Source organism: Canis lupus, chromosome 23 (assembly GCF_003254725.2).
Source record: "Canis lupus dingo isolate Sandy chromosome 23, ASM325472v2, whole genome shotgun sequence".
Classification (NCBI taxonomy): domain Eukaryota; kingdom Metazoa; phylum Chordata; class Mammalia; order Carnivora; family Canidae; genus Canis; species Canis lupus.
The window spans coordinates 23,968,892-23,985,698 of NC_064265.1; the positions used below are offsets into that span (position 1 = coordinate 23,968,892).

The 16,807-nt window shown below is 40.3% G+C and overlaps 1 protein-coding gene and 1 long non-coding RNA gene across 5 annotated transcripts in view; one reads left to right on the forward strand and one right to left on the reverse strand.

Annotated features, from left to right (window-relative positions):
- Positions 1 to 12,108, reverse strand: part of KCNH8 (potassium voltage-gated channel subfamily H member 8) — a 367,898-nt gene extending 355,790 nt beyond the window's left edge. Inside the window, exon 1 of the mRNA XM_025448969.3 lies at positions 11,779 to 12,108. Coding sequence (XP_025304754.1) covers positions 11,779 to 11,854 — 76 coding nt within the window. The 5' untranslated portion in view covers positions 11,855 to 12,108. The remainder of the gene's footprint in view (positions 1 to 11,778) is intronic.
- A 1,728-nt stretch (positions 12,109 to 13,836) lies between these two features.
- LOC112661207 (uncharacterized) overlaps positions 13,837 to 16,807 on the forward strand; it is a 93,739-nt gene continuing 90,768 nt past the window's right edge. For all 4 annotated transcript variants that reach the window (XR_004808654.2, XR_003137507.3, XR_003137508.3 and 1 more), the window contains exon 1: positions 13,837 to 14,031. This is a non-coding gene — a long non-coding RNA (uncharacterized LOC112661207). The remainder of the gene's footprint in view (positions 14,032 to 16,807) is intronic.

Here is a 16,807-nt window from a genome sequence, read left to right on the forward strand (position 1 = left end):
GCAGAAATATGGATGTGTGGGTACTCCACCAAAATTCAGTAATACATATACAAAAAGAGAAAATTAATGTCAGTATTATAAACACGTGCATACATATGCATGTATGTTTGTGGGTTTGTGTGTGTGTGTGTTTCCAGTGTAAAAATTCTAATTAAACATTAACAAGTAAAACCCAGTAACATGACCAAGTAACTTGTATTAAAAGAATGCAAGGATAGTTCAATTGAATTTATTATATTAATTGATTCAATAAGAAACCTAGAATTGCTTAGACAGATGATGAAAAGCCAATTTATAAAATTGCTCGATGAAATAGGAACATATAACAAAGTCTCTTAATAAAGTGGAAATATATAAGAAAATATCTATCCCTCAAACTAAAGCCAGAAAAATGCTTACTAGAAAGACATTAAAATAATTTCCATTGAAAGTCAGGAATAAGAAGGATTTTCTTTACCATTACCATTTTTATTTATTTATTTATTTTAATATTTTATTTATTTATTCATGAGCGACAGAGAGAGAGAATGGCAGAGACACAGGCCAAGGCTCCATGTAGGGAGCCTGATGTGGGACTCGATCTGGGGACTCCAGGATCATGCCCTGGGCCGAACGCAGCACTAAACCACTGAGCCACCCGGGCTCCCCACCATTACCATTTTTTAATAGTATTTATAATGTTTATAATACTAACCAAAAGTCAATTCGATAACAGAAAAAAATTAAGGGGACAATATGTAAGAGTTACAAAAGCTGGAAACAAGAAAAATTTTTATTAGTTGAAGATAGTATTATTTCTTAGTTGAAAACCCCAAGAAACTAGCTGAAAAATTATTGCAAGGGATAGTAAAAACTCAGCAAGCTGGCTGGTTAAAAAAATAATAACACATAGGAATCAATAGCCTTCAAATAAACAAACATAACTAAATTAGAAAAACAAAATGGTGGAACAAAAGACTCCACATAGAAACGACAAAGATTAAATAACTAGGAACAAAAGAAACAAGAAATGTGCAAGAACTTTACTGAGAACCCCCTAAAAAGATATAAATGATAGAAACACATAACAAGTTCTTAGATATAAATTTTCAACATCATAAAAATGTCATGTTTCATACAGATTCCATTAAAAATACCAACAAGATTGTTTTTAGCTAGATAATCTGGTTCTTAAATTCATAGGGACTTGAAGTAAGTATGATTAGCCAACTAAAACTTTTCTGGAAAAAAATAGTGAAATAAAATCCTTAACATATTGTAAAATTCCTATAATTAAAACTATGACACTAATATAAAGAAAGAGATGAATATAGTAGGATTGAAAGTCATAAGATTAAAAAAAAGATAAAAAAAAGAAAGTCATAAGATAGAAAAATTACATATAGAATGATAAAATATTATAAATATACATATAGGAGTGCAGAAGATAACATAATAAACTAGACATAGAAAATATGCATAGAAATAAGCATAGTACAGATGAATTACTAAACAATCATGTTAGGAAAATGGATAGGCATCTAGAAAGAATAAATTTTGATCCCTACATCATATATATTCAATAGATTAAATTGCAGAACTTAGAATGGAGGAGAACAAATTTGAATATATAAAATGAAACTATGGTAAAGCACATAGGATATATCTTAAAAACAAGTTTAATATAGAAAATATCTCTCTAAGTATGACATAAAAAACACAATAAGGAAAACTGATTAATTCATCTATGTAAAAATCAAAAGACCAACCAAAATTGGAAACAAAAACATATACAATTCACATCACTTATAAAATATTCATTTTGTTACTATGTAAAAAACTCACAGGTGTCAAAAAGAGAATACTAGTAATCCAATCAATAAAGGGCAATGAATATGGACAAATAATGCCCCGGAAAGGAAACTCAAGTAGACTTTAATTAAATGTTGAACTTCACTTACAGAAAACAAAGGTACATTCAAAATTATAATAGGAAGCCATTTTTAATCTTAAATTGAAAAGTAATTTAAGTAAAGGGATAAAAAATGAATATGCTGAAATGTTATGCAAACATTAATATTAATACTATTATTACTATCTTTCAAATAATTTTATAACTTTTGGTTTGTTTGAACCAAAAATACACTATAAGATATAGAGCACTATACAGATGGACAAGAGCCCTCAGTGATTATTACTTCTGTATCTTAAAACCTGAATCCACATACTGTTTGAGAGAGGGTAGCAAGCTTATTTTCAGATGATGGAACTATAACTTAACCAAAGATGTACCACATTAATACAATACAAAAGCTGCAATGACAAGACATGCATTCTTTTCACCATTTATGGAATCATAGGTGTGAAGGTCAAAAATACACCCACTTTTAACTTCATTATTCTTTTCATTGAAGAAATAACTAGAACACCACAATTAAGGACAACTCTACTTGTCAAACTGGGTGTTTGCTATTTTGATAACCTGTGAACTTCTTATGTGGATCCTTTTTTCTAGAAAATCAAACAGAACATGGAAAGATTGGTAAGTGCCCTGGTCTCGGTTCCTTCTAGTTCAATGACTAGAATGAGAAACTCATTTGGACAGACAGGTACAATAAGGAAGCCTATCTAAAAGACAGAAGAGAACAAAAAAAAAAAAAAAAAAGAAAAGAAATGAGTTTAGATTATACTTGCAAGTTGGAGAGCTAGGTACTTGTATTTCTTCCTGTAAATTCAAGGTGGAGAAAAGGTAAATGATCTCTGTTAAAAGATGTCAACAGTACCTGACACTGGAGAATATATTTCTCCCAATAAAAGGAGACTCAAAATAGGTAGAAGAATTTCTTCTGTAAGACACTAACAAGGTAAAAACACAAAATGATGTCACTATAATAGATATGAGAATTAGAATATCTTCTATAGAGAGATTAGCCTGACAATAAAAGAATCACAAGTTCTAAAATCAGCAAATTCTAAGCACCAAAATCTCAAAGAAAAAGGATTTCTTTATTTTTTTAAAAAATGGACAGTAGATTTTCTTTGATGAGCAAAACTGCTCTGTACAGTGAATGCGTTAAGTAGTTCCAGATATGAGTCTTAAATACCAATCTAAAAACATTCTTTAAGTGACAAGTACTTAAACCATAATATATCAAAAGGGAAAGAAAAAAACAGCACATAGACTAGAAGGGGCTAAAAACTTTAAAGCAGAAATGCCTTTTGGCAAGAATTAGAAACTAGAAATGATACCACAGATTGCCCTAGTTTGTTTATACTTGCTATAAAAAAAAACACATTTTAAAGGCAGTGTGATATAGTAGAAAAATCACAGGCTATAGTAGAAAAATCACAGGCTAGTGTGATAACACGGAAAAATGCTGAGCTTGAGTTTTGTCATCTGTAACAAAAAGGGGGGCTGCCTTCCCCCTTGCTGGGCTGTTGGGTTGTGGCAGGAACAAATAAAGCACCAGCATAGTATACAGAGTGTATGTAGACCTGCCCAACATGGTAGTCACTACTATCATTAAACTTTAATAAAGAAAATTAGCACTTGAACCATGTGAAAATGAGAGGCTAGAAGCTAGTCTAGAATTATGTTTCAAAACTAAAGTTAAACAACATAATACTGAATATAAGGAAAATCAGTTAGCACCAAAGGGAAATAAAGGCAATTAATTACTCCGCAACTCTAGCCTTCAAGGAGTTTGCAATTCTTTTACACCAAGAATCATTTACTGAGCCATAACTTTGTTCCAAAGGTAAGCCTGAGCAAGGGGATACAAAAGAATAAAGACAAAAGAATAAAGTCAAAACTTGAAGGAATGGAGTGCTGGAATATGAAAGCATAGAATCAGAACACCTGTGAGAAGCAGGCCAGGTAATGTGGAAGCAGGGAACAAATGCCACTTAATTCAACTTGAAGCCTCATAGAAAGAGCTTAGATACAAGGTAACCCCAGGATGGGTCTTGAAGAAAATGGATCTTGCTCTTCAAGTGACTGGCCAAGGCACAAAGACATCAATGAACAGGGGATTCAGGGTGAGTAGGTCTGCAGCCTGGGAGACAAAGGTTTGAAAAGATTCTGCAGCATCATCTTGGGGTCATTTGACACTAAGGACTTTGGACAGTCTCCAAGAGGTAGCAAGGAGCTGATAGATGGCTTTAAATAGGAGGGTTAAATGATTAAATCATAGTGCTTTTATTGGAAGTCACTCTGGGGACAGTGTAGGCTGAAGGGTAGGGAGTAAGCAGGATATGGGCCTATCGCCAGAGAAATCCAGTTAGAGTAATGTTACAACTGTGTAGATAAAAGAACAGAGGATCCAAACTAAAGAAGAAGCAATGAGAAGGAGGTAAGGAGCCAGATTAGGGCATTTCTAAAGGAAAATCTCAAAGACTTGGTAACCAATTAGATGTGTGGACAGTTGAGGGCAACTCAGATTTCTAGCTTGGAGAAATGGATGGGCGGTGATGCCAATAACGGAGCCAGAAAACATAAGAAGACAAATAGGTTTGATAGGCCAGGAAAGATTATTAGTTCATTTGGGGACATGTGAGTTTTGAAAGGTTTAAGGGAGATAGATAGCTGCATTAACAGCTGTGAAGGAAAACCAAAATATATCTTCCAGGGAATGCATAAGCCAAGAACCGTATTTGACTGTTTAAATTACTGAGAAAGCTCTTCAACTGCTCCAGTTGCTAAATATGAACTATGTCATAGGTAAAGCTGAAGTCTCATCTTTTTTGTTTGTGGGCTCTACTAAACCAAAATGGATTTAAAACTTAGTATTTAGACTATCTCAGCAAATATACACTGTCAGATTGAACTCTACTATCTCTGCAGCGGTTGCAATTCTGTACCTTTTACTGTTGGCACTTCTCCAATTGACTTCACTAGGACTGAATGCTAGCACACCCTCAATTCTTTTTCTTCTCCACAGGCACAATTTTATAGTATAACACAACCCTGGAGGAGAAGAGTACTCAGCTATGTGGTGAGAAATCAATCTCTCTCTTTCCCAAGAGATAAAAGTTAAGCTCCCTGGGCAAAGCAGACATTTGTAAAAACATGAAGAACCCATCAATCCACTGAATTCTCTGGGACCCTTGTCAAAGTGTAAAAGCATTTTTAGAAGAGATAGTAAGAAGAAACTTCTTAGGTTTCAAGGTGGATGTTTCTCCTGCATTATGCATCAGACTGTGGAATATGGAAAGGTTGAGAGTTTTTACACCAGGCATAGATGGCACCGTACTATTGTACCAAGATATGAATCTATCACTTTCAATGGCTTACGAAGACAAAGTACTCTGACTTAGAGACATCCCATGTCTGGCCTAATTTACTTTCCATTCTCCTCTTGCCTCTACCTTTTGCCATCCACATCCTCTAAGATACTCAAAGACACCCCTCCCCCTTTTTAGCTTCAATGACCCTGCTACACAAATTAGCAAACAGAATATTGTCTTTGTTCTTATCATATATGAGCCAATAATTCCTCCCCAGATGCCATTCTTTATATAAAACCCTGCCAGATCATTCACCCACAGAAATTATTCCTTTTTCATCCAGATGTGCACAGTCCTTTGCCTATATCTCCTGAATATTCTTATCCATTTCCAACCTATCCTACAATACCTTTTGCATACATTTATCATCTTCTTTGAGAGGAGGACAAGCCTGGTTTACTCCAAAGATCCTAGCATAATGGCTGTGTATATAGTCAGTGTTGCTTAAATATTGTTGAAGAAATGATTGATCATTGAGACTAAAGTAAAGATTTCATCAGAATGACTGTATCATTCTAGAAATATGTTAGATCTAGGATATCCCAGAAATGGGTAACTCAGGACCTTCAATGTGTTTCTCATGCCAGAAGAGGTTCATGCCATGGCCTTTGGTCTGGGGTGATACTAAAAGCCAGAGCCTAAGAAAAATATATAATGAGCATAACTTCCATTTTTAACATATTGGCTATCAATTTTCCTCTATATAATGATGTCAGATCAAAATTATATGATATTTTAAAGACTATATCATAAAAATTTTCTTATTATTTGTGTATTTCACTCATCAAAAGAAATGTATGTCTGATAAAGACATAAATCCAATTCTTATAATCAAATGCTTTGTTCATTGCATGGAAGTTATGAGAACTGCTGTGGTAAATCCTTTGCAGAGTAAAGAATTCATCTACAAAATCAAAGCATGAGAATAAATAATTCCCTCCTCGCCCTTCTTTCTTCTCTCCTCTCTCTCCTTTTCCCTCTCTCTTTTTTCTTTCTAATTTTCAGTAAATCTAGAATAAATTTAAATAAAGAACATTATTTAGTTGAACATAAGCCAACTTCAATGCAAGAGTGCATAGAGTCTTAAATCTGAGACATGGCTAGGGGCATGAGAAAGACATGGAAAACATATTTTTTCAAAGTAGTTCACTTAGTTTGCCCAGAAATAGGCCTGGTTAATTAGTAAGGGAGAAATACCCCAGACCCCTTAGAGTGCAGTGCCCTGCTTTGGCTATAATTCTTTGCAGATGCCACATTCTTAGATTGTTTCTCCATCCAGTACAGGTTAAGAGAACCAGGTACACAGACTAACAGGTCCCATTTCTTATCCATAGAGAGGGAACCCCCTGTTAAGGGACTGGATTAATATCCTAAAATAATCCAAAATTTCCCACATCACTTCTAGATCAGAGAATGAAGAGTATGACAGGACAGCTGACTAAAATGAACTAGACTAGTTTTACTCCTGTGCCACCGCCAGATAGTGAGCAAAACCCTTCCTCTAGTAGGCTGGAATTCACTAAGATTCCAGATGTAAACTCCACAGGGTTTCATGCATATAGAACTACAGAGTTCACTTAATAAATCTACTTTTTAGAACAAATGTCAGAACATTGGATTTTGTATGATAATACAATGGTGGATAGCATCTGTAGTAGACAGTTTCAAAATGGCCCTCACAATTCCCAACTCCTTGTATATACACGTTGTCTCATCCCTTTCTCTTGAGTGTGAGCAGAACAGATGATTTTAGATGTGATTAAGATCCATCATCAGTTGACTGTGAGTTAATCAAAATGGAGATTATCCTAGGTAAGCCTGACTTAGGCAAATTCTTAAAAGAGAGACTTTCCTGCTGCTCTAGAAGAAGCAAACTGCATGGTTGTAAGAGGCCCTATAGGAGAGGACATGTGGCATCAACCTGAGTGCAGCTGCTGGTTGCTGAGAAAAGTCCCTGGCTGATAGTTAGCAAGACAACAGAGACCTCAATCATAAAACCGAAAGGAATTAAATTCTGCTAACAACGACATGACCTTAGAGGAGAGCCTCAAGCCTCTGCAAAGACCATAGGCCCAGCTGAGGACTTGTTTGCAGCCTTGTGAGACCCTGAGCAGAAGACCCACCTGATCCTTGCCTAGATGTCTGGCCTACAGAAAATGTGAATTATTAAGCCACTAAGTTTGTGACAATTTACTACACAGGAAAAGAAAACTAATAAAGAACTATCTCTTTAAACATAAAGAATAAGAATAAAAGAGACTACAAGTAGCACAGAAAAAAATTTTTAAGAGTCTTTATAAACTTCTGTTTGGGGAGAGATATCTCTAGAATTCTAGCTATTTCCTTGAATGTTTTCATGTAATAGCCTTTTATAGACAGACTCGTACATAATGGAGCTCATTCTTTTTTATTGGCTAAATGCCTTTGCTGGTATTCTCCAAACTACAACCCAGCAAAGACTTAGGAAGATCTCCACTGTCCTACCTTATTCTTCCACCTTCCTGCAGCATTGGATTCATTACCCTTCTTTCTATGATTATAAAGTTAAGAGCTCTATGTTCCGTGATGAAAGCATAAAAGGAAAAATGGAAAAAAAGAAGAAAGGAAATATGAAAAGAAAAACCATTGCAGTTACCTCTGTAAAGGAAGTATTTCAATTTTAACAAATTTCCTTGGATCATTTTAAACAGGCTATACAGAAGTACATAAAGTACATGCAAATATGAATGAGTTTCTAAACTATTGTTATCCTGAATACTTTGACTAGAATGTCCTTGATAGAGTCACTGGGCTACAAACTTCCTTTAAAGTTTAAATCTTGTTTCACTAACCCCAAAGGAGAAGTATTCTGGCCAAATTTTGATATGACTAGAATATGTAGGCAAATTTACAGCTATGAAAACGTACCATTATGTATGTTTGAAAATGGACACTTGCTTCTGAAAGTTTTATATCCTCAAAAAAAAAAAAATGTGTTTTGCTCAAAAGGTACTCCATGACAAATATCTGTACTAAAAACTATTTTTAACATATGTACTTATGTCTTCTCTACTATACTTTCTCTTTGCAAGATTAATATTCATGTGCTTAATGCAAGAAGTCCACTCATAGAAGATTTTTTTTAAATACATCAAATATATTTAAAGAAAAACCACGTAGGAAAAACGAATTAGATCCAGGTTATGCTGTTAAAACTTAGTATGTGTGTGTGTGTGTGTGTGTGTGTCTGTCTGTCTGTTTTAGAGTGTTTCCAGTGAGAAGTGTGGGTACATGTAATGAGTCAAAAAAATTCATTGGCATTACTTTTTTGTCCTAAATAGTGTATACGTAGTTAATGTTAGCAAGGTTCTTAGTTTTTCTCAGTCTCACTGCACTTCAATTAAACACAAACCAGGAGAACATAATTCAAAAGTACATGTATTTTAGGGTAGTTTTACCATAAAAAGATTCATATTTTCCAATAGTTTTTAAAAATTATATTGGATATGAGAAAAATATTTTTCCAATTAATGGTCCACAATTGTCTTTCAATCTTGACAAAGAGCTCACTTAAATATCAAAAGGAAGAAATAACTATTATATAAATAATAAGGTGTCACCAGGTGATAAAATATATTATTAACTTCTTTTATGTTGCCCTGTGATAATGTTTCAACTAATAAATTAATAAGATTATGTTATGAGCTTTTATTATTGTATACTTACTTTTTTCCTGGGAGAAACTTTAAATGTTTTAGGTTTTATTATTTTCCGTTACAATATTAAGTCAGTAAGGCTAATAATAATACTGCATGGTGGTTAAGTTAACAAGGTGGTTTGCCAGGATTACTGTTTTTTCTCTTCATTTTTTTTTCATCAGGATTACACAATATAAAATAAAATAAGAAACTAAGATGACTATAAAGTGTACCTAACAAATAATCCAATGTACCAAGTAAACATATTACTTTTTGAGTATAATAACATCATTCACTTTCTGTAGAATTTTTATTTAGGTAGGTGGAAGTTTGGTGAATTTAAAACTTGCAAATAGTTTTGTCTTGCACAAGGAATTAATACTGTAAAAAATCAAGAGAAAGAAGGATGATCATAGGAAGAGTTTCAGGGAATGAAGTATACTTAAAATTTTGTCAATACAGAAAAGATAGCACAATAAGATAAAATACTTAGCCAGGGAAATGGTATGCCCATGATTCTAGATACAGCAAAATTTGAGGCTAAAAATGTGTTTAAAGTATTCTTTTAAATTTCAGATTATTCAAGTCATCCTACAATTCAAAAGAGAAGTAAATGAGAAAAATACAATCTTTTTCCCTGGAGTGGGGTTTGTTGGGATGAAGGGTATTCATTAGATGTAAAAAGAAAAAAGTCCTGCCAAAGTAAACCTTCATGTTACTCCTCATTTTGAAATTTGTTTCACTGATTTCATACAAAGTGGTTCCCTACAGGAATCCCCCAAGTCCCAACCAAGCACAGACCAAGCATGTTCTCCAAAAGTTTTAGGTTTAGGTTTTGGTTTTGGATTTTGGTTTTGTTTTCTAAATGCTGGTAGGTAATGATGGTCTTCCCAAATAAGAATTTAAAATTTCTAATCCATTTTAATTAACATTAATGTTTAGCTTTTTAAAAAGGAGCTATTCACTAGTACACCCATCTACATGCGCTCCAGTCATCAAATGTTAGAGTGACAGAAAGAGGCAAAGGTATCTCGTACTGATGGTCTAAAGCCCCTCTCATTATAACTGATATCTAAATATATTGCTGCAGTAATTCTCAGGGCTATGCTGGGATGACTCACTACACTATGCACTCCATTCAACTTTAAATGACAATGAGATAAGCAACTACCATTTACCAGTAACCTCGTTTTTAATAAATGCTTTTGGGATCCATGTTGAGAGTCTTTGGGGCTTAAATTTGCAACTTCAAGAAGAAACAGACAAACCAAACTAATCAGCTCCTAAGGTAACAATTAATAGTACCCACGTTCACACATGGTTAAAGACAGCAAGGGTGATTTTGTATGCTGTTCGGGTGGTGAAGGTAATGGCAGTGGCAGGGGCTATAAGTTTTATTACAGTATTTTCTCTTATTATCCAAAGAAGACACATTGGGCTGCACTTCACCAATACTGTCTGACACATGTAGAATATAAAAGGGAAGAGAACGACTAAAGCAAGAGTTAAAAACACTGTAAGAATAGCCACACCTTTTGCCCTGAGTAGGGTGGATATCAAAAATAAAAAATGAACAAAATCAGGTAAATTATTCGTCTCCCTCCCATGTAAACTTTTCCAACTATTCCTAAAGCACAAAGTCCAGGACTTTCTTCTCACCATAATGGGAATGTGTATATAGACTACTGGAGTGGAAATAGAATTAGAGGTGATCTCTCATGCCAGTTCCATGAAATACACCATCATAGTAAAAGAACAATGATACTTGAACCACAGAAGAGCCTTTAGAATAAAGGAGTTCCTATGAGTTTTGTGTAAGAGACAGAAAAAGGAAAGATAACACACAGAAGCAACATAAGCTAGGAGGAAGGTGAGGATATTCATATTGAAACCAACTAAGAGCATTTTTAGGGGTCAGAGTACAGAGTCCTAAGCCTGTTGGGAAGACCAACAGGCTCAATAAAGAGAGCTCCGGAAGCCTGGGAAGGAACGGGGACCTGACCGTGGTCCTGAAAGAGGACAACTTGCAGGTGATTCCAAACATCTCCAAACGTCCACAGGACACTAACTATATCCTTGTTTTCAACTATAGCTGAAACAAGCTAAACGTCTAATAATACTCACCCTCAAAAAAAAAAATTGGTGGAAACTTTCTCATACGATCAGCCTTTATAATGCCCAGCTCATCCCTCCCCAACAGTATATCCTAGAGTGAGGATAATCTCAGGACTGAGAGGTACGCTCTTCTAGCTTAAAGGCAGGAATCAAGATTCTGACAAACTCATAACGCTTAGAATTCTACAGAAAGCTTACAGTTGGCAATCCTGATTCTAGTTTGCGTGTCTCAAACTCTTATGGGAAACCATGCCTATCCGAAAGACCTCAAGGAATGATGCTCCATGGAAGCCTAACATTTCAAACTCACCCTGTAATCGAGACAGCCTTGAAACTCTAGGAAGGTAAGGTGGAAATTCACTAACATGGACATTCCCGCTCTCACCTCGTTAAGTTAATTTTTCAAAAATTTTCAAAAAAAAAAAAAAAAAACAGTCCCATAAAGAAGTGCCCGATCCAGGTCCCACACTGAACACGGGCGTCGGTCTTTCTTCAGGCTGCTTGCTGGCTCCCACAAACCCAGGAAGTCAAGGGGACCAACTACACCAATCCAAAGTGTTAACACTACACCGAACCATGGGTGGAAGGAAAGACGCCTTTGCAAAAACGGAAAGAATTTCACTCCGCCGGTGCAAAAAAAGAAGGTGGGAGAGAAAGTAATTTATACGTGAAAAATCATTCTCGGAAAATAGCACACAACTCGTCGAAGTGCAAGACTTACGTGTTCCGTCAAAACGGGTGGCGATGGTGTCGAGGAAGGTGTTCTGGGGCGCCAGTAATCCTTTCATAACCGGCATTTTTCCAGCGTGGTGTGAAATTCTCCATCAAAGTTTGTCCAGAAGGATGGTTCGGGAGGAAAGCGCCAAGAAGGGAGCAGGGGAGCGTGCTGACGGCAGCGGAGAGCAACCTGGCGTGGCGCTGGGGCCCATCCGGGGGAGGAGGATGGAAGCGGAGAGGGAGCGCGCTCCAGCCAACGCCGCTCCGGCTGGAGCCTCCCCGCGAGCGCTCCGAGCCCGCCCCGCACCTCCAGGCGCAGCCCGGCGCAGGCTCCCTCTCCCGCCCCCTCCGCCTCCGCCAGCCGCCGAAGCCCCCCCACCGCCCCTCCGCGGGCCTCGCACCCCCCGCCCCGCCCGGGAAGAGCCCGCCGTGGCCCGGGGCGCCGCGCCCTGACCTCAGGCGCTGGGGGCGCGGAGGACGGCGCTCGCTGCAGGGCGAGGCCGGGTGGCGCCCAACCTCCCGGTTTCCAAGGGGCGCGGGGAAACGCGCGCGAGCTCGACTCCCACCCCCCAGGAGCCAGTGAACAAAGACCCCTTTGTTCCCGCTCCGTCCCTCTCCCGGGGAGACCGGAGTCCCGTGGGTGTGGTACTGGAGAAGGGGAGGAGACAGGTTGGGGCAGGTACCCGGGAGCCTGGGAGGGGGCAGCCCCCCCCCTCCCCCGTGGTGTCCGAGAGAACCGAGGCAGCCGGGCGCCTGCGGGGGGAGGTGGCCCCCTTCCGGCACACCTGCCGCGGCGAGTGCCCGAGCCTGCAGCAGGGCAGCTCCGAGTTAGTCGCGCGGCCCCCTCCCCAGCGACCCGGGTCTTGCAGCCTGAAAACTAGTCCAAAGCTCCTGGGTTTTTCCACCTCTCCTTCCCGGGTTCAAAAGCGGGTATTTCGGTCCCGCTCTCCAAATTGCCCGTGGCCTTCCCAAGCCGTTCTAAACTAAAAGAAAACAATAAGAGGTTTTTTGGGGGTTTTTTGTGTGTGTGTGTGTTTTTTTTGGGGGGGGGGGTTGTTTCTTAATGGACGATGCATAACCGGTTTCTCACTCTCGGATGAAATGTAAATAAAACATTCCTAGAAAAGTTTTCTGTTTTTATTGATTTGCAAAATGCACTGTTAAGTGCAAGCAGCAAGGTTGCCTCGTAAGACAAGCCACCAGCTTCCACAGCCAGCAGCCTAGGCCGCCTCCTCCCCAGCACCCGACAACCCCCACCCGCCCCACGGCGAGGCTGCCTCCGACGCTGGAGCCTCCGGCTGGAAAGCCTGGCCGAGTCCCCGGAGCGGCAGGTGTCGCGGAAAACGAAAGCGGGCTCTCGGTGCCCTTGTCCCCTTTGCCACGCGGGGACCCGGGGCTGCCGGCGCTCCGCCCAGGGAAGCCCGGCCCACGCCTGGCGCGGAGGAGGCCCCGCGCTGGGAGCTGCGGCGCCCGCACAAGGGAAGGAGACGTGGAGGGAAAAGTTGGGAGCCCAGGGACGGAAAAACAGCCGTCCGCCAGGTGCCGGCGCACCCGGAAGGGAGGGAGGGAGGGGGCGAGCGAACAGGTGTGCAGCCTCGGCGAGGGGCAGCTCGCGTCCCCGCCGCCTGCGAGCTCCCGCGCGGCCGGAGCCGGGAGCGGGGAGCGGGGAGCGGGGCGGGGGGAGGGGACGGGCTCCTGGGGCGAAGGGGAGACCCTGAGGCTGTCGTCACGGCCGCCCGGGGCTGCGGGGGGGCGGGGTGGAAGCCTCCCCCGCACCCCGCCCCCAGTCCCTCTTCCTCGGTGATGCACTTCCTGCGGCCGAGGATTCCCTTTGTGTTGAAATTCAAGAAGATCCGGCTGCGGCGCGCGGCCTGCGGGGCCCGGGGGCGCGGGCCGGGGCGGGGACTCCGGCGTGGGCGGCGCGGGGCGGCGACCGCGAGGCCGGGCCTTGTCGGGGGTCCCCGCCCCCCGGGCCCCGCCAGCCGCGCGCCCCCCCCCAGCCTCGCGTCCCGAGCCGGCTGCGCGGTGGGGAAACGGAGCCCTCGGGGGCGGTGTCCCCCACGCGGCGCGCCCAGACTCCTGCGGGCGGCTCCGTTGGCTCCCTCGTGGGCAGAGTGGGGAAGAGGCCAGAGGGAGCCCCTGCTTCTGTTTGGGCGGCGCGCCGCGTCCTAGAAAACCCGGGCTGCTGCTGTGGATGTGAAAGCCGGAAAAACGCCCCGCATCTAGTGGCTTGAAGTTCAGCAGGAAATAACATCAGGTGTAAACCAGCATTCGGGTTCATAAAATGTGCACTGTAGAGCTGGGTGTCTGTGTGTGTAAAAACGGTTGGCTCGTGGCCTTGATCTTCGTTGCCAAACGCATGCAACGAGAAAGGAGAGGGGCTTAAGAAAGGCAACCCCAGAGAAAGCCTAGGTTTTATGGGGGGGGGGGGGGGAAAGCTCAGCATTTATCACTCACTGTCTTAGTCGTTTCTCCAGTACCTACTGTGTGTGAGGGACTGTACTAGACATGACAAGATTTCTCCCCTAAAATCATAGTCCAGCCTCGGATCATACTGAATCCTACTGGTCGGTAGTAGATGGCTTTCACCACCTCTTACGTGCTTACATCCCCACCAAGAAGTCTTCAAGACCGTCATCACCACTCTGGTCTTGGAATCCACGCCTTCCCTGAGTATCCCAAGAGACAGGAATTAGGAACTACCAGTTTCTAACTACCTGGTCCAGAAACTGCCAGGACTAAAGCAGGCACAGAATCCAGATTCAAAGGGAAGGAACAGAAATCCATGTATTAAAAATCTCCAAGTCGATTGTTAGTATTTCAAGTTTCAAAGGAGATTGCCTTATGACAGTATTCCAAAATTTGATTTAAAAACCTAATTTCACCTATTCTAAATATTTCCATAACAATTTGGGATTTAGGGGTACAAAATCTTGGCTCGAGTCCGTAATTCTTTATACGGAAAATGTTAAGAAACAAGTGTAAAAAAAAAAAAAAAGACACAAGTGTAAAAATATACATTGAAATCCCTTGAGAACTAAAACCATGTATAAATGGCAACGGTTACTGTTTTCTTTCATGTTTGTTCTCTCATGTTGGTGGAGGTCATGGAGAGGATGTGACCACTGGTTGACCCCGGAGCTGGTCTCCAATCAGAGACTCCTCACTTTCCCCCTATCCTTGTAAAGTATTTTCTGCCTACCTTTCCCACAGCCTGGAGCTGTTTTCAATGGCACAGACTTGAGAAAGCAAGCTTTTAAGCCGTAGCTAAGATTTTGGTGGGTGGATGCCAACATCTATTCGTTTTGCAGCTACTCAAGACAAGCCTAGTATGTAAGTCCTTCTGCTGGTTAAACCTGCCACCTACTACTCTGGAGTGGCCTGCCCTTTTCTTTGGTTTCTCCTTGCCCTCTGCATACAGGATTCATTTAAGGTTTTACCTGGGGAACTCCTGAGGTTTCAAAACAACATCTCAACATTTCATGCTGTCTTTTCAGTCTGGATGAAATTGAAAAGGGGCTTCAGAAACCACCCACCCACCTCCACATCTGTTTGATGGTTTTAGGTCTTCTTCATGTCCAGTTTTAAATTATAGCATTCATTCAATACCATGGTACAAATAAATGTTTCATTGATGTCCATAGGCTTTGAAAACATTGTTAAACTTTTTCTGGCAACAAGAACTTTTGCCCTCAGAGGAGAAGTAGCTATTTTAATTTATAGGCTGGTAAAAAAAAAAAAAAAAAAAGAATGTCTACTCAAAAGTGTGGTGTTTTGGTTTTACCTCTACCACTTATCCCCTTTGTGACTTTGTCACTACCTTGGGAAAGTCATTTAATCTTTGTGACTTAATACTCCCTCATCTGTAAAACTGGAATAATACTTTCCCTACCTTCTTCACCGAGTAGAAGAAAATATTTGTGAAAAATCTTTGAAACCTGTAATGTGCAGCACATGATATAAAGCATTATTACAAACATCAATTTCTCCTTTTTTGTTGTTTTCTAACACCTAATTCAAAGTTATTTATACACAATAAATATCATTGACTGTTACAATATATGGTCTTATTAACTCAGAACACATTCATGTATTAATAACCCATCACAACCTATGGCTTCTGAGTTTTTCCTTCTAAATATAAATGACTCTAGAAGCTCAGAAGGAAAATCAAGTTCATTCATTTCTTTTACTAATGCTCTTGAGTTGTCCTGCTGTGATCCAACTAAACTGGATTCTGGTGGTATGGTTACTGCCTCCTGTTCCCAAAATACATTCAATGTGTATAGAAACTGGAATATTCTGGCAAAAACTTCCAGAGTTATGATCACAGTCAGGATAATCTAGATTATACTTCAATAAAAATATAAAATCTCAGTGGCTTTTTACAGCAATGCTATTTCCTGCTCACTCTACATTTCCAACATGACTTGGCAAGTACCTCTGCTCATTACTAGGGTCCAGATTGATGGAAACTCTGCTCAAAATGTTTTCCCTGATAAGAAAAAGAAAATATGATAGAACATACACTGTTTTAACACCTCTGCTCACAACCTAATGGGTAAAAGGAGTCATGTGACAATTTGAATTTGAAAAGAGTGGTAAAATACAATTTGTTTTGTACCCAGTCTTAATTTATAAAGGTGATGACAGAGAGGTCAATGCCATTGAAAGAGAAGTTTAATATCACTTACAATTTCCCTAGAAATGAGAGGCAAGACTCACGATGCAGAGCCACAGAGGGAACACCAAGGAAACAGAAGCAAGAGTGAGGGGAGCTCCTAGGTCACAGCTTTTACTGGGATTTCTGTGGGAAAGGCAAAGCAGGACAGAGTTTAAGATTGGCTCATTTCAATAGTTGTGGTGGGATTTAGGCCATAGGGGTTGCACCTGGCCCTGTGGTGATTTAGGGCAGGGGAAATATTAACTTGACGTGAGAGATTTAGATAAGCTCATTGACCAATTATGCATATGGTCTTCCTCACCTATAAGATGGAGAGCTTTGGAAGTATTGTGTGAACCTTCATCTATTA